This window comes from Talpa occidentalis, unplaced genomic scaffold, assembly GCF_014898055.3.
Source record: "Talpa occidentalis isolate TD23 unplaced genomic scaffold, MPIMG_talOcc4v2.1 talOcc4.2, whole genome shotgun sequence".
Lineage (NCBI taxonomy): Eukaryota > Metazoa > Chordata > Mammalia > Eulipotyphla > Talpidae > Talpa > Talpa occidentalis.
The window spans coordinates 7,286,907-7,310,925 of record NW_023602073.1 but is presented as its reverse complement, the minus strand read 5'-3'; the positions used below and the strand labels follow the sequence as shown (position 1 = coordinate 7,310,925).

Here is a 24,019-nt window from a genome sequence, read left to right as displayed (position 1 = left end):
AGAAAAAATGAAAATAAAATAAGTAAGCCATGTGGTTATCTCTGGTAGTGGGAATCTAAGTCATTTTGTTGTCTTCATAAATTTTTGTCAAACTTTCCTACATCAAATATTTAAATGTCATTGTCAAAAAATTACTAAAAAAGATGTAACTGTGTAAAATGGAAGCTTGTTATCGAATTTGACCATCAAAAATATTTTCTGAGTACCTAGTATGTGTCTAGAGACTACCCAGTATACATTAGAGGAAATACATCATGAGCACACAGAACGATGAGCAGAGGTGAGTAATAGGTGACAGGGTATATATTGTGTGGAATAGATTAAAAACATCCAATCTTGAAAGGAATGTTTTGCTAATGTCACCAACCCATGACTGAAAAGGTAAGTTTTCATAGTAGGTTAGCTTAAAAATAAAATTACTATATTTGTATAATTATTTTCTCAAGGAGAGTAATTAAAAAGAAATTTTTATGAAAATAAAGTAAAAAGGGGGCCTCCCTGGTGGTGCAGGGGGTTAAGACACAACCTATGAATCTATCCACAGCCATTGCAGTACGAGTTCAATTCCTGGCCGGACTGGGAGCTACCCACATGGCACGGCAGACCTCTCCTGACCACCCTCTGCTCCCCTCGGCAGTGTATTTCAGTCAACCTACCTGTTCTGCTCCCCACTCTGTCTCTGGTGAATCCTCTCACCCCCACACCTCTGGCCTGTACCCTAGTTCTTGTATGCATAAATAAATCTTTAAAAAAATAAATAAAATAAAATAAAGTAAAAAGGGAAAAAGGGCTTAAAATAAAAAGGGGAAAGAGGGTAAATTCTTTTTTGAAGAAAAGATTTTCTTCTCTCTAGGACCCAAGACCACCACTAGGCCTGGGATCCAGTGGTTTCTAACCATGGTTCCTTTTGATGAGATGCTCTGGCTTTTCAAGACCTGGGGGTTTCCTAAAGCATATGACTCAGCCACTGCGGCCTTTTTGAAGCATCCCGCGAGGGCACATAAAAATGGAGTCTAAATTTACAGTCTGACTAGGGCAAGGAAGCAGTAATGTCACACTCCACTTACTTAAAAATATGTTGGCAATGCTCCACTAAATCATAAAGACAAGTTAATTTAAAGACTCTAGCCTGCTCAAATACCAACCAAGGCCCAGTCAATTTCAGACTCTGCCTTTGCCAAAGCATATATCAAAAAGGCAATAATTTCATATTAGGTAATTGTTATAAATTAGCGTTTTTACTGCCTTACAGTTGACTGGTTTGTTTTCAATGATTCTACTTTCATTGGCAGAGAAAGGAAGCATGCTTATTGAATAGAACTAAATAGTTTTGTAGTCTAGAAAGGAAAGATGAGTAGGTAAATTGAGAATGTCAGTGTTAGACTACTAGGCACATTTTATAAAAAAAAATATCATTTGGGCCCCCATAATAAAAGAGGTTTAGTCGTCATTAATAGGACTGTTGCCTTGGCAACTTCCAACTCACATAAGTAGTTACATCAGCCTTGGTGCACGTTCTGACACTAAGCAACAGCTCCAATGTTTCCTGTCTACATCCATGCCTGAAATCTCCTATTATATATCTGAGTTATATTAGTGATCTCAGTAAAAGTGACCTCAACACCTAACTAGCCCCCTGCAAAACATGTCATATCTAGCCCCAAAGACATAATTTAGGGCCTCCCTGGTGGTGCAGGGGTTGAGTCTTAACAATGTCAGGCTATCGCCAGCCACAGCAGCCTGAGTTCCATCTCCAGCCAGGGAGCTAACTCATATGGTGCAGGAGACCTCTCCTGTCTCGCCTGCTGCTCCCCTCAGCAGTGTATTTCAGTAGATCTGCCTATTCTGCTCCCCACTCTGTCTCTGGTGAACCCTCTCGCCCCTACACCTCTGGCCTACACCCCAGTTCTTGTATGCAAAAATTTAAAAAATTAAAATAATAATAATAGTAGTAGTAATAAACTGAATCCAACAGTGTACTAAAATCAATGCATTATAATCACATAAAATTTATATAAAAAAGACACAATTTAACCAAATTTCTTGGTATGTCCACTAGATAAAAGGTAGAACTGGAAATGATTTTCTTTTGCAAAACCGATAATTTACATGGCAAAATATAGCTTTGTTTTTATTTTCCCGCTCATCGGGCAGAGGACAAAGTGTCTTTAAACAATCAAGGCCATGAATATTAATGTGCATCCAAATCATACACAGTTGCCCTAAAATTTTTATTAGCCTAGTTCATAATTTAATACCAGACTGGCCTAAAGCACTTTCAGATACCATGAGAGCATGAATAGGTACAATGTGTGTGTGGGGGGAGGTGGATGGCAGGGGGGAGGAAGCAGCGCTTCCAATTTTAGGGATTTTCCTTGAGAAAATAATTGTGTAATTATAAAATAATGTTTGTGCAAGGATGTATAAAGGGAAAACTGAAAACAAGTCAAATATCACTAATGTTAAATGATTTTAGACCTCCCTGGTGGCGCAAGTGGTTAAGCCTCAGCACCATGAAGTGATGGGCAGCCACTGCAGACTGAATTCGATCCCTGGCCAGGGAGCTACCCACATGGCATGGCAGACCTCTCCTGTCTGGCCCACTGCTCCCCTCAGCAGTGTATTTCAGTAAATTCGCCTGTTTGGTCCCCACTCTGTCTCTGGTGAATCTTCTCACCCCCAGCACCTCTGGCCTGTACCCCAGTTCTTGTGTGCAGAAATAAAATAAATCTTTAAATAATTATAAATAATACTGGGTGAGCATTCTGACAGGGACAGGACCAGGTAAGGATGATGAAGTACCTGTGTGGCCCCTTCCAGGGTCACATTCTAAGGATCCCACCTGCCTCACCCTAGTCAGGATCTTGCCTTTGTGTTTGTATATTATTTCCCCTATCTATAATTGAGTGTTCAAATCAATTATTATGCACCATACAGTGAAAGACTAAGTAGTCACTACTAATGTAGACCTCAGCTTTCTGACATGAAAAGAGGTTTAAAAGAAATGGTCTAAGTTCGTAAGCAGTTTATAAAAACAAAAATGAAAAGCCTATAAAATCTGAAATAGAATCAATCACTGTGAAAACCAATCAACATTAGAAAAATCTACCAAAAAAAACTCTTCTCAATAATTAATTGTGGTAATTTATATTTTAAAAAAATCAGAGTTAAGTATTAAAACCAGGTAGCATTTCTCAAGGCACAGGAATAAGAAATTAAAGAAAACACCATTGTCTGTTTAAATCCACTCGCTCTTCTGACAGGTATGAATATTGTTTTTATTCTGAACAAAACCATTCCCTGAAATTAACTTCATTTTCAAATTCAATCATTGTGTAGCTACAAAATGCTTGGCAGATTGGCCCCTCTCCAAATTCCTAACTTTTTTTTCGAACACTTAAGGAATCTAAAACATTTTATCAGCATGTTTAAACCAAACCTTTTGACTTAGGAAGCTAGAACTGCTTTGTGGCTGATGGAGCTTGGGTCTAAGTAAAGGATACTTGGTGGTTCTAAGACTACTCAGAAAGATGAGAGACCACAAGGTATTCTAGAATTCATTGACACTACACAGTCATTTCGCTATTTAAGCCACATTCTTACTTAACTTTCATGCACTTGTATATGCCTGCTGTTGTCTACTACTTTTTTTTAATATTCTGTTTTTTCTAAGTCTCTTGTAGATTCCCAAACATGACATGATGCCTTTTTAAAATTTTAATTATTTTTTTTAATTTTTGCATAGAACTGGGGTATAGGCCAGAGGTGCTGGGGATGAGAGGATTCACCGAAGACAGAGTGGGGAACAGAACAGGCGGATTTACTGAAATACACTGCTGAGGGGAGCAGCAGGTGAAACAGGAGAGGTCTGCTGTGCCATATGGGTATCTCCCTGGTCAGGGATCGAATTCAGGCTGTAGCAGTGATAGTGCTGAGACTTAACCCCTAGGCCACCAGGGAAGCCTGATAATAAGTTCCTGAGGACTAGGACACAGGGTTTCTAAGTGCAGATGGCTTCATTATAACAGAAACTCAATAACCACTACCTTGTAATAAAGACTTAATTTATTGGAAAGCAGTGTAGTATAAGAGAGAAATTCAGATTTTCAGCTAGATCTGAGATAGACTCCAACTCTGCTCCTTACTAAATATACCGTCATCTATCATAAATGAGTTATCTAACCTTTCTGAGGTTTGGCTTCATCATGAATGCTATCTACCTCAAAGGGATGTTTCCTACTGATGAACATTTGTTGGTAGCACAGTGGCTGAAGCAAAGTGAGCCCTCCAAAGATGCTAGATCTTTTTTACTTCTTTACAACTTCCTCTTTTATTAAGAGGAAAATGAAAATAAGGCAGGAAAAGATATTGATTTCCACTGACTATAAAATGTAGCTGCCCACCAGACTTTGTTCATTCGTGAATCTCATCTACCCACCATTAATTAGTCCGCCAAGACTAACATCTTACTGTGAGAATTCAGCCCATGAAAGGTCCTTGCTGAACTCTATACCCCAAGTTCCTCTGGATTCACAGGCATCTGTGAACCCTGGCCCCTCAAATCACTGTGTGGGATCTGTGGCACCACACAAAGTCCACATTTTCTCTTCAATTGTCTTTTCCTGCTCTGTGACCTCCCTTTCAGGTAACAGCTTCTGAGATCGCTTTCCTTCTACTACCAAATGTTCATTTTCCCCTCCCCTGATGATAACAGTAAACACGTGCTTGTAAAAAGTTCAAATTACATGGATGTTTAGAGAGTAAAAACAATCAGTAAGTCCACCCCCCTCCAAATGACCATTTTCAGCCATTCAATCCGTTCTCACTTTATTTTTAATACAGCAAATCTTTAAGTGTATGTTACCTTTTTACTCTTTTCTTTTAATTCTTGTTCAGTAATCCTCAAAAAAGCTCTTCTCCTGCCCCTTTTGTTCTATTTTTGAGTTACAAAGTTACTCCTTTAATTTTAATAGTCACAAAGGATAAAAGAGTGTATTTATACACTTGTATAAAGAGAAAGAAAAATCCTATCTTTCTTAGCAAAAGTAGAAAAGAATCAGACCCAATATCAGCAGAAAGCAGGCATAATCTGCATGAAAATCCTCATCTATTTCTTTCCTTATCTCTAACTAAACTTACATTCCCTGGCCCATATTAAGCCAGGAACAACTGCTGGTGATGGTAAGAGAAAAAGGAACACTGTTGGTGTACACCATTGGTGGGAATGTTGACTGGTCCAGCCTCTATGGACAATAGTATGGAAGTTTCACAAAACATTAAACATAGATCTATCATATGATTCAACAATTCCACTCCTTGGTATTTATCCATGAATAAAAAGACTGATTCAGGGTTTTTTGAATTTAATGAACTAACCCCTATGTTCACTGCAGCACTCTTTATGATAGTTAAGCTAAAGAAACAACCTAAGTGCCTATGGACAAAGGAGAAGATAAAGAAGATATGGTTTATATATATAATGGAATATTACTCAGCTTTGAAAAAGATGACTCTTGCCACTTGTGGGTAGACATCTTCCAAGTTTCTATGAACTAACTTACAAATGAAGTTTGGGGTGGGAGTTCCCATTTAAAAACTTGGGACTATCTACACTTGGATATAGTGAGATAATATGCTAAAATTTTTACTCTTCATCCAGATAAAATTAAACTAAAAAATTCTATAGATACAAGTTAAAGACTCTTGAAACCAGGGAGAGTTTAATTACTAGAAATGTGCTGGGAAGTCCCAGAGAAAAATTTCATTTCTCAACTGGTCCTTTCAGACTACAAAGTTACTTCTTTTTTTTTTTTTAAGATTTATTTATTTATGCATATAAGAGCTAGGGTATAGGCCAGGTGCGGAGGGTGAGAGGATTCACCAGAGACAGAGTGGGGAGCAGAACTGGCAGATCCACTGAAATACACTGCTGAGGGCAGCAGCGGGCGAGACAGGAGAGGTCTGCTGTGCCATGTGGGCAGCTCCCTGGCTGGAGATTGAACTCATGCCACCGTGGCTGGCAATAGCTTCATAGTGCTGAGACTTATGCCATCAGGAAGGCCCCTACAAAGTTATTTCTTGCTTGTTCTCATTTAAAATTTTAATGATGGAAAGGAAAGCAAGAGAAAAACCAGAAAAAGCAAAATAACCCAGAAAACCAAGTAAAATTCCATTAAACAGTTCTACCATATGATCACAAAAATATCTTGTCTCAGATAGCGCTCATGAAATTCCTGTTGGCAGTGGCTGTAGTCGATATACTGATGGATGTTTGTGTCACTTATGAACTCTCCATTGTCTAGCTTTCTTGGGCTGCCTTAGAGCTCTACTCTCTCAACGGCTCATTTCCTAAACTACAAAAAAGGAATGAGAATGAAAAATGAGTGAGGGACTAGATACATTGTCAGAGTGATAATAAATTCAGGACTTTTATTATGTGTCTGATGAATAAAATGCTTGTCTGTTTCTCCATATCTCAGTTGCTAATTCATGACATAAAATCTGGCCTTGGTTTTTAAGAATTAATTCAAATTGTCAGCCATACAGAAGAGCTAAAAAAGACACTTCTCCAAATCTGGTTTCTTTTCTATTTTTTTTTTTAAGTTTTTTATTTTTGTGTAGAAGACCGGGGGTGTAGGCCAGAAGTGCGAGGTGTGAAAGGATTCACCAGAGACAAAGTGGGGAGCAGAACAGGTAGTGCTGAGGGGAGCAGCAAGTGTGACAGGAGAGGTCTGCTGTGCCATGTGGGTAGCTTCCTGGCCAGGGATCAAACTCAGGCTGTAGGATTGATGGTGCTGAGACTCAACCCTTTGGCTACTAGGGAGATTCCAAGTTGGAACCCCCAGGTTCCAGGTCTGGTTGCTTACAAGCTATCCCCCAAGGCTCTAAATGGACTATGAAATTAGAACAGCCAATGAAAGAGACAGGGATAATACATTCTACAAAAGAACATCCTTAAGGTACAAAGTGACCACAGGGAAGTCCAACCAAGGCCAGTGACCTAGCAGGATGTGGGCTGTAAGTCAAAAAGCCTCTGAGGTGGCAAAGTACATGGACAACACTGGCAATAAACATTCTCCATCTGCTTGGAAAGAACTGACAACAGACTTTTCTGAATTCTGTCAGTCTAGTGCCAGGAGCACAGCAAGGAAAGACCAGTCCAGTGTGGTGGGACAGAAACGAAGACCCACCAGGGGCTTTCATCATCGTCCTACTGCCGAGAGCTCATCCCCACTTGCCTCCTTCAGGTCTGCCCTGATTGTGAAAGACACAAGACTGAACCCCACCCTCTCCTTCACCAGCCACGGTAGTGACTTCTTGTGCTGAGGGGATCTGGTAGGGTCGCCGCAATAGTTGGAGTATGCAGAGGGCAGGACAAAGGTGCCAGGTAAGTACCACTTGCTTCTCACCAGGAATTCATTATGCACAAGGGAGGTGCATGAGCGGCCCAGCAAGTCAAAGCCAGGCTTCTCCCAGCTTGGAGAGATTCCCAGCTCTGGCTTTGGGTCACGGAGCTCCACTCAACACATCACCCGCCCTCCCTAGCTGGCGGTGTCCTTCTTTGGAGAAAGCGAGACAGGTAGAATGTAAGGCGGGGGAAGGAGGAGAGCAGGACAGAGGGAGGGGATAATGAAAGGAAGCGAAGAAGGAAGAGAGGACAGGAAGGGAGTAGCAGCAAGAAAGACACAAAGTCAAAGAAACGGGGATGTCTCTGGAGTCCTGATGTGTAAGTGATTTCCCTCTCTAATAAATTGATCTATCTGTCTAAGACAGTAAGAAAGTGGATTCTCAATTCAAAGCCTGTATGAAATCTACAGGCATAATTCTTTTTTTAAATCAAAAGGGACCGTTTATTATTAAAATGGAGAGAAGAATAAAGACACTTGCACAGACACAAGTGGGCAGAAAGAGCTAGCCCGGAAAGGGACAGTTTTGGTTAAAGAGAGGCCTGCATTAATTCTAAAGGAAACCTGCATTCTGATGTTTACTGCAGCACCGTTACAATTGGTAAGATAGAGAAACAACCTAAATGCCCAAAAATATATGGCTGGATCAAGAAGATGTGGTACATATACAAATGGAATACTATGCAGCCATTAAAAAGATAAACTCATGACTTTTGCAGCAACTTGGATGGAGCTGAAGGTATCATGTTCAGTGAAGTAAGTCAGAAGGAAAAAGAAAAATATCAGATGGTTTCACTTCTAGGAGGAACACAGTGGGAAAAAAAAAAAAGAGGACAAAACTAGTAGGCAAATGTCAATAACCAAAGCGCATGCACAGACCGAAGCACATGCGCAAGCCACGTAAAGCGCATGCGCAGACATATATATATATATATATATATATATATATATATATATATATATATATATATATATATATCCCTGCCCCCTCGGAAATAAAGGTGAGTTCCTGCAGCCATCCATGTGAGTAGAAGCGTTTTTCATCCCCAGCCCCTCCACCGTGTTCCTGAACCCCATCGGCCTGCGGGACGGGCCAACAAGTGGCGCCCAATGTCGGGACACGAGGACGAGGGATCCTCTGAGGGACCGATCCATCAGTAAGGTAAGGATTAGGTAAGTGATCGGCATCATGGGCCATACCATGTCCAAGGGCCAACTCGTTAGAGCCCTACAACTTCTGCTTAAACATGATGGAACTCCCGTTAAGGTGCAGACCCTTCATAATCTAGTCTCAGTCCTCGCAAATACCAGCAAATGGTTCCTTCAGCAGGACACCGTCTCAGTACGAAGCTGGGAAAAGGTCAAAGCAGACTTCCTTCTTCACAGGGACCTTTACGGACCCCAAACTGTTCCCCCCCGTATTCTTTCTGTGTGGCAACTAGTCTATGATGCCCTCAGTGATGGGGGAGCAGCTGCTTGTGAACTAGTGGCTGAGGCATTGCGCTCTGCGGCTCAACCGGAAAGCGAAACTACGCCCGCCACATGCTCAGCCGCGGCAAGCTCAGCCACGGAAACCCCCCCTTCTCAATCCTCAAATCCAGGGGGAAATTCCTCTTCAGACGAGGGGGATGTAGAGGACAATACAGGCTATCCACCTACCTATGATAGACCACCCCCATCAACCAAAAATCGGCGGTATCCCTCACTTCCCACTCTACTTCCGGGGGCTTGTGCCGTCCCTCCCTTCTGCTCTTTCAAAATCCACCTCCTCAAGCCCTTCTCAAACATCCCTCGAGGAAAACACCTAGGAGTTTCTCTTTACATATCATTTCTGTAGTTAATATCCCTCTATCTATGTTATCATAGCTGTAAAAGGCTATCCACATACTTAAATTAGTATAATAAGTTTCACCATAATCTAAAAAGTCTGTTCACTTGTATTTGATAAAGTATCTTAAAAAATAGGTAAAAAGTGTTTTCACCTAGCCGTCATATAGATTAGTTCTCTGCATACCTCTGCTACTTATTTCATCCCAGTGTGCTTATTTTTTTTCTTTTCTAAATGTAAGTTAAAAAATAAATTAGCAGAGCCACAAAATTTTAACATGATAAGAAAATATTTAGAGGGTGATAGTCCCCAGTGATACTTTAAGTAAAATTCAACCAAACCTGACACCTTAAAAAATGCTATTGCAGAGAACTTCCGTATTAACCACCATGTTCACATAGTACTGATTACTAGTCACTCTAATCCTGTAGTGTATAATCAACGTTTTAATGTGTTCCATGCATTCGTTTAGTTTGAACCCTCCCAACAACCCATAAGGTAGGTAATAATCCCATTTTATGTATGAGTCAGACTGAGATAAGCTACACAAAAACACCACTGTTAAGTAGCAGAGCCAGAATTTGACCTCAAAATCCCAACCACAATACAAACTTTTATTTGAATAAGGAAAAAAGACTACTGTACAATATTACTCTTCAGGTACAGCCTGTAGAGCCATGGCCTTGAATTACTTAACTCTACGGAAGTGCTTCAGAAATTCTTAGGTTTAGAGATAATACCATCTGGATACCTTTGCTAGAACCGAGCAACGACATCTGGGTCTAGTAAATGGATCCCTCTTGTTTCCAGAAAGGGGGGTATTCTCCCGTCATTCTTGTCTACCAATTCCACCACTGGACTCCTTTCTATAGTGTCTTTCAATCTGCCATTCAACAATCAATCCTCCCTCAGTTGTAGCTGTCACCTTTCCTCTTGTTGGTCTAGAACCCTCAGCAATTCCTTCGTTGTCATGCGTTTCCCTAAGGTCGTTATTATGCCTGTCAATGTGTCTGAGTCTACTTCTCAGGTAATCATCCGAAATCGACAAGCAGGTCCGGCATTGGTTGTTGGCGCCTTGATCTCTGTCTTCTCGACGCTGGCAGCTGTGTCCGCGGTGGTCGGCGGCCTAGCTCTACCCAACTCCGTATTCAACGCAGATACCATCAACCTTCTCTCAGAAAGAGTCTCCAGCGCCTTTCTCACACAAAATTCCATCAACAACCATCTCGCAGTCGGACTACTCCAGTTGAATCAACCAGTTTCCTTAATACAGGAAGAAATCGACTTACTGACTTTAACTGCTCATATCCCCTGTATGCCTACCTATGCCTTCACCTGCGTTACCCCTGCTGTTGTATCCAACTACTCCTCCCAAGTTCATTCCCTTAATGACTACCTGCGCGGCCCATGGAACCAAACCTTTCTTAAATTTACTGTCCAATTGGCTAATCAAATCCTCACTATTAATCCCGATCAAGCCCTCTCCTGGCTCTCCAAAGCTTGGGGATTGGTCAAATCCTTAGGTGGAGCGGTCTCACTCCTCAGTCTAATTTTCCTCTGTTTAGGGGTCATTTTTGTCATCTTATGGCATCAATGGAACAGACCTTCTCAGGACCCCAATGTCTGGATAAGTATTGCCCTAGACCACTTGTAGGCCAATGACGGGTAAGATGGTGGTGTGCCCCATAGCAACCTAAGACAGCACCGTCACCTTATCCGGAATCCAGGTGGTGGACAGCCATGACGGGTAAGCATGGGTGCATACCTGCCACAACCTAAGACAGGCCCTTGTGTGTCCGCTGTCAATAACAGACGCGAAACTTAACTTTGGCAATACCGCCTTGGCAATGCTGCTTTCTGGCGGACAGAGGGACCTGAGGTAGTATTTGCTTCCGCCAGCCGAAAGAACTACAAATCTGATGCAATCTTAACAGAAAGGTGCAAGGTCCATGGAAAGCGCATGAGCAGAAAGTAAAAACGGGGGAGCTGTCAATAACCAAAGCACAGGCGCGGACCGAAGCACATGCACAAGCCACGTAAAGTGCATGCGCAGACCAAAGCGCATGCGCCACGTAAAGTGCATGCGCAGACTTTCCTATATATATCCCTACCCCCCTCGGAAATAAAGCGTGAGTTCCTGCAGCCATCCATGTGAGTAGAAGCGTTTTTCATCCCCAGCCCCTCCGCCCTGTTCCTGAACCCAGTCGGCCTGCTGGACGGACCGACAGGCAAACTATAAATTGGAGACATTCAGCAGGGAAGGAAGGTAGGAGAGGACTCAAAACAGGGGAGGGAAAAGCATAAGGGACGCTGGTAATACTTCACAGGTTGTTTGATGGTGGGAAATTTAGGGGGGGTCACACCTGAGCGGAGAAATCAAACATTGTACGAAAATGAACATGATGTAAAATATGTATAAATAAACATTTAAGAAAAAATAAATAAAGAGAGGCCTGCCTAGTCCCAGGCGGGCAGCGCAGGGAGGAGAGCTGCCTCTGCTGCTTTGCAAAGGGAGAAGGTTGGCAGAGACACACCTGCATAGTCACAGGTGGGCAGGAGGGCTGCTATTTTTTTATTTTCTCCTTTCTTCTTTTTAAAAGTTCGAGTGCGCTTTATTAAAGGATTCATGAATTGGGCAGCATCCCATCTTACAAGTAGGAAGGCCTGCACAAAATGGATTTTATGGTCAAGAAGAGAGGGGGCCCTCCCTGGTGGCACAAGGGGTTAAGTCTCAGCACTATGAAGCTATCAGCAACCACTGTAGCTCGAGTTTGATCCCTGGCCAAGGAGGTGACCCACATGGCGCAGCAGACCTCTCCTGTCTCGCCCTCAGCAGTGTATTTCAGTAGATCTGCCTGTTCTGCTCCCCACTCTGCTTCTGGTGAATGCTCTCACCCTCCGCCCCCACCTCTGGCCTATGCCCCAGCTCTTGTATGCATAAATAAATAAAGTAAATATTTAAAAAATAAAGAGAGGGAAAGCAGTATTGGTAGGAGTGGGGGTGGGGGTGCTGTCTTCTCATGCAGATGACTCACTGGTGCTGACTGGGCAGCTCTGGGGAGATTGATTTAAAATTCCACTTTTAGGAGAGGCTGAACCTGTGATTATATTAGGTACCAAGTCTTGGTCCCACCTGCTCTCCCTGAGTGACTCTGTTTGGACCTATTGTTTCTTTATTTGAACAATTCCCCCCTTTTGCTAGATTCTCTCTTAGCTAAGCAATCTGATCCACGTTGAAGGCACCAGCACCACCCCCAGCTTCAGGCTTCTGCTGTCACTGGCCCCTGGTGGTCTCAGGTCATTCAGGTTCACATTCTTCTGTTCCTTCAGTGAGGTTCCAGTCTTATGGAGATCTCTTGTTTGGTGGCTAGCAGTTACAAATATTTAATGTTGGTTTTTTTTAAAGATTTATTTATACAAGCACTGGGTACAGTCAGAAGCGCGGGAGGGTGAGAGAATTCACCAGAGCCAGAGCGGGGAGCAGAGCAGGCAGACTGATGAAATACACTGCTGAGGGGAGCAGCAGATGAGACAGGAGAGGTCTACCGCGCCATGTGGGACCCTCACCCAGAGGCCGGAGATTGAACTGGCGCAGCAGAGGCTGCCGGCAGCTTTGCAACCCAGCGCTCAACCGCTGCGCCACTAGGGGAGGCCCAATGCTTTTTTTTTTTAAGATTTATTTATTTTTGCATACAAGAACTGGGGTACAGGTCAGAGGTGAGGCGGTGAGAGGATTTACCAGAGACAGAGCGGGGAACAGAACAGGCAGAACTACTGAATAATACTGCTGAGGGGAGCAGCAGGCGAGCCAGGAGAGGTCTGCTGTGCTGTGTGGGTTTCTCCCTGGCCGGCTGGGTATCCAACTCGCGCTACAGAGGCTGCGGATTGCTTCATAGTGCAGTGCTTAATCCCTTGCACCACCAGGAAGGCCCAATATTTAATGCTTTTGAGAGACGACGACATGCCAGGAGGTTATGATAACTCTAAGTAGAATAATTCCCAGTGTTTGATGTGCACTTTGGAACCACGGTGCCCAAGACCCAAATCAACCACAGGCAGGCATTACTAAAGGAATCACCCTTTTTAGCCACCTCTTATGTAACTGAGTTTCCACTTCTCCAGAAGTGTCAATCCAGGTACTGCATGTGGTGTAGACAACTTCTTGTTTAGCGAAAAACTAAAAAAGATCTACAACTACTTTAGCTGGGGAGTTGAAGGATTCTGTTGCGCAGCCATTGCTTAAGCAGCAGATTCTGCAATAGCTTCAAGAGTTACGGAGTGAATGCAGTTTTGGAGACCAGCAAAATGAAGGGTCTCTAGCTTATACCAGAGTTTATATTCTGGTCACCCTTGCTTCTGTCCCTTTCTTTGCATAGAAGTGGTTTGCAAGTTTCTCCAGTCTCAGGTCTGTTAACCAGAGACAGAGCAAAGGATGCCCAAGGTTAGGGGTCAGAGTTTGTTCCAGAGGGACCAAGTTTGTTCCAGAGACATTGAAGGTCTGGAAATCAGGGAAATTCTGTGTCAGGGCACAACTAACACAATCACCTGCACTGTTGCAAATCCAACAGTAGACAGGCAACTGCCTTTACATCAGTCATCATTTCAATCTTTGCCACTGGGGATTGTGAAAGGCAGAGATCCTTTGGGGTTGAGATTGCCAACGTATTCTATGTCAAATTATAATTCAAAATAAATGTTAAAATCAAGACAACTAGCAGGAAACTAGAAATTAATGTGACTGCTGACTTGGCAGAAGAGAGTGAGGGAGGTCTATGTCCAATGGACTGTTTCACAGAGTCAACCCCAAACTTGTGCTTCTGATCATTTTTCAGCAGAGGAAGGAGGGTTTCTATACAGACCCATATGAAGCACCCAAAATGCAAATGGTCACTTTTTAAATGAGTATAAATTACCCCAAAAGGTTTTATCAAATCAAAGGAGAATATGGAAACAATTAGTAAAATAAATACACAGGCATGTTTGTTTTATTTATTCTGGAAATAAGGTTCTTGTAAAGAGAGAAATGACTTGCAGGTGCGCAAGACCAAGGAAGAACAGATGCATGGAGGTCCCAGGGTCTATCATTTGTAAAGCAGGATGATATTTCTTTTAAGATTTATTTTTATTTATTTATGCAAACAAGAACTGGGATATAAGCCAGAGGTAGGGAGGGTAAGAGGATTCACTAAAGACAGAGTGGGGAGCAGAACAGGTAGATCTACTGAAGTACACTGCTGAGGGGAGCAGCGGGGAGACAGGAGAGGTCTGCTCCGCCATGTGGGTCAGCTTCCTGGCTGGGGATGGAACTTGTGCTGCAGTGGCTGGTGATAGCTTGATAGTGCTGAGAGTTTAACCCTTGTGCTACCAGGGAGGCCCCAACACAGGATCCTATTTTATCTTCAGTGTGCTGTATATCTTTTTTTCTGATCGTTTGACATGTGGAGATGATTAAGGTGCTTTCCCTGGCGCAGGTCAAGATGCTTTTTATAATGGTGATGATGCTGCCCTATTGCAAGCTCTTCATTTGGAAACCCAATAGCTCCCTCATGCTTTCAGGCTGAGACAACCGATGAGTCACTGGAACAGGCTGTGAGAGCTGAAGGCCCTTGGACGTGATGTCATGCAGCCTCATTACTGAGGGGGTGAAGGGACAAGCTCAAGGTCACTCTGTGAAGAGCAGAGCCAGTTAACCTCCAAATACAAACTGCTAGGCTAGCGAAAGAAGAGGAAGCGCTAACTTTGCCACTTGAAACTCCTTCCCTAAGGAGTGTGGCATAAAATGAGTAAAACATCTTGTAGATGATTTAAACAAATGACAAAGTCTAGAACCATGATCATAACCCATCAAAAATGCGGCTATGATAGTTGTCTAAAAATACACATCCTTTTTTATGCTGAGTAGTATTCCATTGTGTGTCATACCACATCTTTCTAATCTACTCATCTGTTTTGGGGCACGCAGGTTGTTTCCATTGCTTGACTTCTGTAAATTGTGCTGCAGTGAACATAGGAGTGCATATTTCTCTTCAAATTAAGGATTTTTGTATTCTTTTTTTTATTTTTTTTTTAAATAGAGGCATGTTATTTATTTATTTATTTGTTTGTTTATTCATGCACTGGGTACAGTCAGAAGCACGGGAGGGTGAGAGAATTCACCAGAGCCAGAGCGGGGAGCAGAACAGGCAGAAGGACCGAAGTACACTGCTGAGGGGAGCAGCGGGCGGCAGGAGAGGTCTGCGCGCCATGTGGGACCCTCCTCCGGTGGCTGGGGAGCAGCCGGGGATCGAACCGGCACCGCAGAGATCGAGGGCAGCTTCGCAACCCAGCGCTCAACCGCTGCGCCACCGGGGAGGCCCGGATTTTTGTATTCTTAGGGTCAATACCTAAGAGTGAAATTGCTGGGTCATACGGTAGATCCACTTACAACATTTTGAGAAATCTCCACACTGTTTTCCATGGGGACTAGAAATCTGACTGTAGAACAGGTTACAGAAGGAAAGGTTAAAGGGGGGTAGGAAGCACTATGGCCTAAGGTGGAGAGCTATGGGTGTGCTGGTGGAGGTGCGATGTGGACAACAACATTTGAAGGGGGGAGACTATCCTCTAAATCACAAACACTATAAATATACGTTTCTTCAATTAAAAAAATAATCACACTGAAAAACATGTTCATCCTTTATAAAACCAGGGAACTCAAGCACGTAATATTTTGCAAGACAATTTAGCCATGCCATATGTGAGCATGTAATACTTATTAGTTGAATTTCACTCTTCTTTTGTTCAAATTCTTGTTCTCTCACTTTCATTAAACAATTACTTTAAGAGTGTTTCCTTTTTCTCCATGTTAATCAAAGATAGAAAATAATTGCTGCAGACTTCTAGAAACATTTAAAATGTAAATTCTAGAAATCACCAAGAAGGTCTGAGTTAAGAAGATCTACATGATTTGCAATTGTTTTAGGATTGTCAAATCATCCAGAAAAAAAGCCAGGATTTGTTCCATATACCACAAATAACAACAGGACAGCTTTATTTAAAAAATCACATTAGTCCATTTGAGGATGACTGATGTCTGACCAAGGGCTTAGAGGAGCCTTTCCTTTTGACATGAAGGGCTCTATTTACTCTAAACATCTATTATAAAATTGCGTGTTGTTTGTTCTTTCTTAAAAGGGGTGCAAGCTGTGTCAGTGTGCCTGGGTTGAAGAGTAATTTAAATAAGCCCTTTGGTTTATGTTGCATATAAGAAGGCTTTACAAGATCTAATCTTTTCTAAACCTGTTATGTTCTTTGGTTCAGCAGAGCTTCCTAATTGTAGCTATTAGTTCCCCTTTTTTGTGGTCTGTTCTGTCAATAGACTATTGAGTGTTCAGTAAATTAAGCCCAACCAGCAGCCAACACATCAAGACAGACGTTAAATCATAGCTTGGCTGCCTTTATTCATTACTAGTATCTGGGAAATAGCTTTTAAGCACAGGGACAGGATTTAACATGATGCACATTTGTGTCATTCTCAAGTTTCCATACTGTACAATCAGGTATGTGAGGTTTTTTTTTTTACCAGGCAACAGGTGTGTTCTTGGAACAAAGTTCAACCCCCATTTCTGGCTTATGTGAGAAGCAGCAGCTGCAAGCTTAATGTCAATGACACATGGTTCTATAAGAGAAAAATAAACTACTTGTTGGGTGTATTAAAGCAATGGGCAGATGGAGGAGAGCTGCCTGCACTTTCTTTTGTGTTGTAGAACCAGAGTCTGAACTTTCAGAGGACAAGTGTTTTTTTCTTTTTTCCCTCCTTCCTTTTTCAAACACTAATTAGGGAAAAACATAAATTTCTTAAGCATTACAGACTCATTATTGAGACTGTTCCTTTATTTGAGTCACACTGTTCTCAGGCGGATGGATGGAAAGAAGAAAAAATACAACATAAATCAACCTACACTGGTTTTCATTTATACATGGAATCCAACAAAGCAAATGCACGCACACAAAAAACACACAAAGCAAAACTCATAAATACAGAAAGCAGAATGGAGGCGGCCAGCAAGGAGGGTTTGGGGAGATAGGTAAAGAGGGATGGAATTAAGGGGCACAAACTACCAGTTTATAATGGTGCAGTGTATACCATGGAGACTGGCGTTTATAGTGTTGTGTTGCAAATTTTGAAAGCTGCTAAGAGAGAAGATCTGGAAAGTTCTCATCACAAGAAAAAAAAAGGCAATGACTATGTGTGATACTGGACGGTAATGAGACTTAGTGTGGGTACATCTGGCAGTGTAGGCAAATATTAAATCATTACGCTGTGCATCTGACGCTAATATAATGTTATGGATCAGACTTCAGTGAAAACAAAAGGCAAGCTACGCTTTATATTTACTTATACTTATAATTCACTTTATTCAAAAGACAAAAAGAATGTTTACTGTGCAATTTGGGGAGACTTAGTAGGCAAATCTACATTTTTTAATGCAAAGTTCAAATATGCTTATTTATAGACTCCTTACTCTCTAATAAAAACTTCCATATAGAATTTTGTGAGCTATTATTAATAAGAGTTATTCTGTGGACCTCAGATGCATTATGTCAACATTTATAACAACAATAATAATGATACAATAACTACTGTAAGAGTGTCCAAGAGAGTAAAAGTCAATCACTCAAAAATCTCAGTATATTGTGGGTAATATTCTATTTATATGCCAGCTTCAGATTCTACCCTGCTGAAAATATAAGAAACCCAGCCACTATATTACTGCATACAATCTTTCTTGTAAGCAAGAATATTCAGCTCAAGAGCAGACTAGAGTAATATATCCTATTACACAGACTTTTCTAAAATTCAGGTATAAGAACATCCCCTACTTTTTAATAATTAAACTTATTTCTATATTGAAATAACATTGCTCAATGAAGGGTTTCAGGTTTATAACCTTATAAACCAACATTTACAGGCTTCAGGTGTATAACCTTATAAACCAACATCTCACTCTTTTGACAGTGGGTAATTCAACTGGAATATTTAATAAAAGTGGAGGCCATGAGAAGCTTCATTTTTCTCAGATGTGGCAAACAAATGCACTGCAAACATGAAGAGATAAGTACCTATTTAATTACACTCCTGGAACCTCTAGTATAACCCGAGTCACCAGATCCCCTGAAAAACTGGTGTTGGGTGTTGCATATAATGCCTAATTGCGTGAGGAGCAGAGAGAATCCCCTTTTACTTTTTTTTTTTTTATCCCAAACCACAACTTTATTCACGAATCAAGTTTTCTGTGAATCTATACTGAAAATGGTTTTGCTGGGATTGACTCATTGCTAAGAAATCTATAAGCACATGGATTTGGAATTCAATCCTCCGTGAAAAACAAAGGTAAATGAGAAAGAAGAAACTGGTGATAAATTTCTAACTGGTTTGGTTATTACATTCAATTTTCATTAAATGCATGCAAGTAATGACTAGCTTCAGGAAAGACGCTAAACATATTAAATGTATAAAAAGCATCTAAAACTAGGAAACTGGCCTAAATATCATTAAATGTGTCTACCAATCCAGTTTATCAAATTCTATGATTTTGCTTTTCCTCAAGCTGCTTTTTTTTAAAAAAAGGTAAAAAATACGTATAACATAAAATTTACCAGCTGAACTATTTTTAAGTGTACAGTTCAACTGTGTTAAATATATTTACAATTTCCAGATGTCCAGAGAGTTTTCTGGAGTTTAGTTTGCATTGCAAAACTAAAACTATATACCCAATAAACAAGTCCTCATTTCCCCCTCCCCCTAGTCACTACCAACCACCATTTCCTGTCTGTTTTTGTGAATTTGACTATTCCAGGTATTTCATATAAATGGAATCACAGAGTATTTGTCTTTTACTTCCCTTAACATACTGTGCTCAAGTCTTCCATAGAGCATGGGTCAGCATTTCTTCCCTTTTTATGGCTGAATACTATTCCACTCTGTGTGTATGTAGTATTTTCCTTACCCATGCATTTGTCAACAGGCACTGGGTTTGCTTCACTACCGGGCTATTGTAACTAATGCTATGAACATGGGTACACAAATGTCTCTTTGAGATCTTGCTTTCACTACTTCTGGGTATATAATACAGACAGGGAATTGCTGGATCATATAATAATTCTGTCTGAAAAGTTTTGAGGAACTGACATTCTCTTCCATACTTGCTGTATCATCTTATATTCCCAAGAGCAGTGCACAAGTGCCCCAATCTCTCGCTATCCTCACCAATCCATATACATTTTAAATAATCCTCTCCATGGAGGACAGGAGAGGAAAGTACTCACATGAGTCTCCACGTCCCCAGCAAGGATCTTACTCTTCTTTAGAAACTCGGCCACCATGCTGTTCATCAGTTTATCAAAGGCTTCCACTGAGGGGGCCAGACCTTTGGAGGGAGAACACTGTTACTGCCTGGCAATGTAATAAAAAGCTGGAACAGTTTTACCCTAGGAAATATGGAAGTCTAGTAACATGCATGTCATCCTCATTCTATTCACTAACTTTATTCGCTCAATCAGCATTTTTTTCAAACACTTCTCAATGACTCAAGAAAACATGTTTTCCTATTTTTCAACTTACTGAGTAAGTGTGTTCTTTCTTTTAAATTTATTCATTTATGCATACAAGAACTGGGGTACAGGCCAGCCGTGTGGACATGGAGATGACTGCTGAGCAAACGCACCTTACGTCTTGCCTCCAAATTACTGGAAACACTGAGGTGACAATGGCCCAGCTTGGTGTGCCTTGCGTTTCCTTCTCTGCTTTCTAGTTGACAGAAAAATATCTACGTTTCTGACCTTATGTGCCCAATATTGAGGAGCAGAATAAAGAGAAATCCAGCACTAGTTGCTATTAAAGCACAAACCCAATCTTGGGATTTCCTTCCTTATATTGTACAGAAGTATCCAGGCTCATAAACTGGTAGGATTAAGCTCCGTTCCTCTTCCCTGTTGCCTACTTGGCCATTTGCACAGGCCCAAGAATACAGCTTTCTGGATCTACAGTCTAACTTCTAAGCAGCTATTGAAGCTAAGTGATCTTCAAGTTTAGAATACAGCATGTACCAACTTCTAGAACCCCAAAGGGGTGTAAGCCCAAACATTCCTTATGGATCCATTTGGAAACAGATCAATTTGTTTGCTGCTGTGGGAGAGGCCCGAGAGGTCTCTGCTAAGTATTTACAGTGGGAGAAAAGTTTAGAAATGTGACAGAGGCTTCTACATAGCAGAAGGTACAATGATAAAAGGGAATATTTTGCAATTTCCTTTCATCACTCAGCTCTGCTCACACCTCCTCCGGGCAGCCTTTAATGACCTGTCTTTCTTCCCAGTCTGCATCCTTTGAGCATCCCTGAATCAAAGCACTTCCAGCTCTGAATAGTAATGCATTGAGACCAAAGTTTCTGGAGGATTAAGACCGTGTATAATTCATCTTAGATTTCCCTGCACCTATCATAGTACTTGTCATTTGACATACATGCAAAAATAGTTCATCTATTGTTGAGCCAAACTTACCTGACTATCAGGGGGAAAAACATCATCAAACACCTTTACACGTATCATAAGAAAGGAAGTCTTTGATCTGTGCCTATTATGGGTTTGTAATGAACTGAGTTCCTTATAAAAATTTCTTTTTAAAAAAGAAATTTTCACTTTAGTTAGAACATCATTGTAATGATATGTTTATATTTAAGGCTAGAGGTTGTCCTTAGGATTTATTCAAAACAGAATTTAGAAAGTTGCCAAAACTTATTAAGAAGAAAGGAAGAGATGTTGTTCAGGATTTGTAATTTTTTTTTTAAAGATTTATTTATTTATTTATACAAGCACTGGGTACAGTCAGAAGTGCGGGAGGGTGAGAGAATTCACCAGAGCCAGAACGGGGAACAGAACAGGCAGACCGACGAAGTACACTGTTGAGGGGAGCAGCGGGTGACAGGAGAGGTCTGTCACACCATGTGGGACCCTCACCTGGCGGCCGGGGATAGAACTGGCGCTGCAGAGGCTGCGGGCAGCTTTGCAACCCAGCGCTCAACTGCTGCGCCACCGGGGAGGCCCAGATTTGTAAAATGTTTTAAGGATGACTACCATGAAGACATTTTACTAAATATCCTACTTACCAAGGACCCAACTTCATTTCAAGGAGGATTAATACATCACTGGCTAAGTTGTTTTTAAAAAATCTTACTTTAATAACTGGTCTAAAATGATTTACTATATTGGAAGATCTTTGCTTAAATATGTAACTAATTTATTTATGAGCCTTTTATTATTGCTTAACCTATCAATTTTCCCAGAAATTCTTTTTCCTTCAAAAATAAGATTTTTATTTTTCAGAAAGAAAACATGAAATGTAGCCTAATACCCCTTTATGTGAAACAAGGTTCAAAATACTGGGGTTTTTTGGTCTTCCTTATACTCAACAACTTTACACAGCATTCTGGGAGTTGGATTTTAACCTGATTTCATGTATTCACAGGCTGTATCTTTGTGCTCAGCAATCTCAGAGAAATGTCTTTTAATCACCTGATGCCTGAGGTATAAGGAAACAAAGTTACTGAAGAAAACATGAACATATTTTCTTACAAATAAGGTTTACTGCTTCTCATATGCCCACTGTACAGTTAACAAAAAGAGGCTCAAAATGAAATCATAGATGTGTCTCAGTTGATGTGGAAAAAACTTCCAGTCCCCCGGCAGCCTTTCTTTAAACAACACCCCTTTCAATTCATTCAAAGCATTTTAATTTTCATTATGTTCAGGGGGAGAAAAAAACCTGCCTGCGCATTTGTGCTCACACAGTAATTTTTGTCCCAGGGCATGTAATATAAGGCACAGCTCCAACTACGCCTGAAATTCTAGAAGCCCCAATGTGGATCTTGCCTGGTGAAAGCTTTTTTGGAAGCCTCTTCTTCCCCAAGGCTTTTCTCAGCCCCCTAACGCCAGACAGGATTCAAAATGGGTCAGATAAGGAGGAAATGCATGTGAGACAAGAATAGAGTTGCCAGATTAAATACGGATCGTCCAGTTACATTTGAATTTCAAATAAATGATGAATAAATTTTAGAATAAGTACCAGGCAGTGTATCCCATGCAGGATTTGGAACATGCTTATACCAAAAAGAAAAATAAAAAGGTATTTTATCTGAAATTCAAGTTTCATTGGGTATTGTGTATCTTTGGTTGCTAAATCTGCAACCTTAGACCAAAGATGTATTTTATCTGAAATTCAAGTTTAATTGGGTGCGCTGAATTTTTATTTGCTAAATCTGCAACTTTAGACAACCTGAAGAGGACTTAGACTTTGCCATATATGGTATTCTTTGAAAGAAGTAGCTAATTTTTATTGTTGATAATTAACTGAAAAAATTTTAAGTGTGTCATTAGTCTATCATTTTAAAAACCTATTGGTTTGGAGTAGGCAAAGGTAAAATAATATGATATGATCATGTTATATCAGTCCTATTTTGTTTCACATCAGACTAGCTTCCTGTAAAACTTCAGTTGTTACATTGAATGGATTGTTCTCTATAACATTAAAATCGCCAGAATGATAATTCCTTCCAATTTACATCCTAATTGGGAACTTTGGTGTTTTTTTTTTTTTATTATTATTACTCAGGTAATATACTTAGTCGTCGAGTGCAGAACAGCAGTACTAACAGCAAAATGCATGAAAAAAAGACATTTGGCTTATGGGTTATGCTTTTAAAAAGCATAGACAGTGGCAATTTTTGTGGATTGTGCATTGAAACTTATTTCAGGGATTGTTTGCATCTGGTTAATGTCATGGTCACAAATAAGGCAAGAAGCTGAGAAACTGAAGAAAGGAGATAGAAATATTTCTTGAGAACTAAATGATGGGGACAAAATGAAGTGACACAAGCAGAGCCTGGAAATGACAATAGCTTGTGGTCCTACCTCCAATGACACCATTGAGCTCCCCACAGTTCCCAGGAGGCTGGAGGGACCCCGCAGACAGTAGCTCCAGGCGGCAGACTGCTCGCTCCAGCCTTTCCACCAGTCCCTGCATCTCCGCCATTCTAGAAAAACACGGGCACAAATGGAGGCCATGTGAGCGCCAGTGAGGATTAGCAGGCTGACACCATTAAACTTCACAGCAGCACGAGGGGAAATGAAATTACTCAGAGGGGGCTTTAATTACCTACAGAATATTTCCATATGTCAGAAAAACATGGGACATTCAAAGAACATGGGACTCAGAACAAGAGCAAAACAAAATCAAAACAAATAATACACTTTTCTATTCAATACAATGACTTGTTTACAACCCCCATGTGCAGTCCACAAATATTCACTCTCTTGACAACATCAGCAAGTGTCTCCTGGATATTTCTTTGTTCTAAGATGCAGTCAATGATTAGCAACTTACTTAAAAGCATGTAAATATACATATCTCACCATTCATATTGCCAACACTTATTCCTGCTAACTGGTGGGGAGTTATTTTAACTATTTCCAATAAATCTTTCTGTTAAAGTATAATTCTCCAGGGTACACTAACCCCATGGATAATCCCTATTGACTCAATTACCTGAAGTCATCAGACCAGCACAGGAGACCTATGACCTTATCAAATTGTGCTTATTTAACAGACAAACAGACAACAGCTCCAGGAGCTGACGGACTTTAATTTAACATCAGTTTGGTTCAGTGTTTCGGTTACTGAATTATTTTAAACGATAATTACTTTGAATGGTGGAGATTTTAATTTAAAATATTAAAAATGGCCATTTCTCTT

The 24,019-nt window shown here is 40.9% G+C and overlaps 1 protein-coding gene across 4 annotated transcripts in view; it reads right to left on the bottom strand.

Moving 5' to 3' along the window:
• CAP2 (cyclase associated actin cytoskeleton regulatory protein 2) overlaps window positions 1-24,019 on the bottom strand; it is a 154,780-nt gene that overhangs the window by 87,039 nt on the left and 43,722 nt on the right. For all 4 annotated transcript variants that reach the window (XM_054698331.1, XM_054698330.1, XM_037518905.2 and 1 more), the window contains exons 2-3: window positions 23,179-23,300; window positions 19,543-19,643 (exon numbers count right to left, since the gene is read on the bottom strand). In XM_054698331.1, the coding sequence (XP_054554306.1) occupies window positions 19,543-19,643; window positions 23,179-23,299 (222 nt within the window). In that variant the 5' untranslated portion in view covers window position 23,300. The remainder of the gene's footprint in view (window positions 1-19,542; window positions 19,644-23,178; window positions 23,301-24,019) is intronic.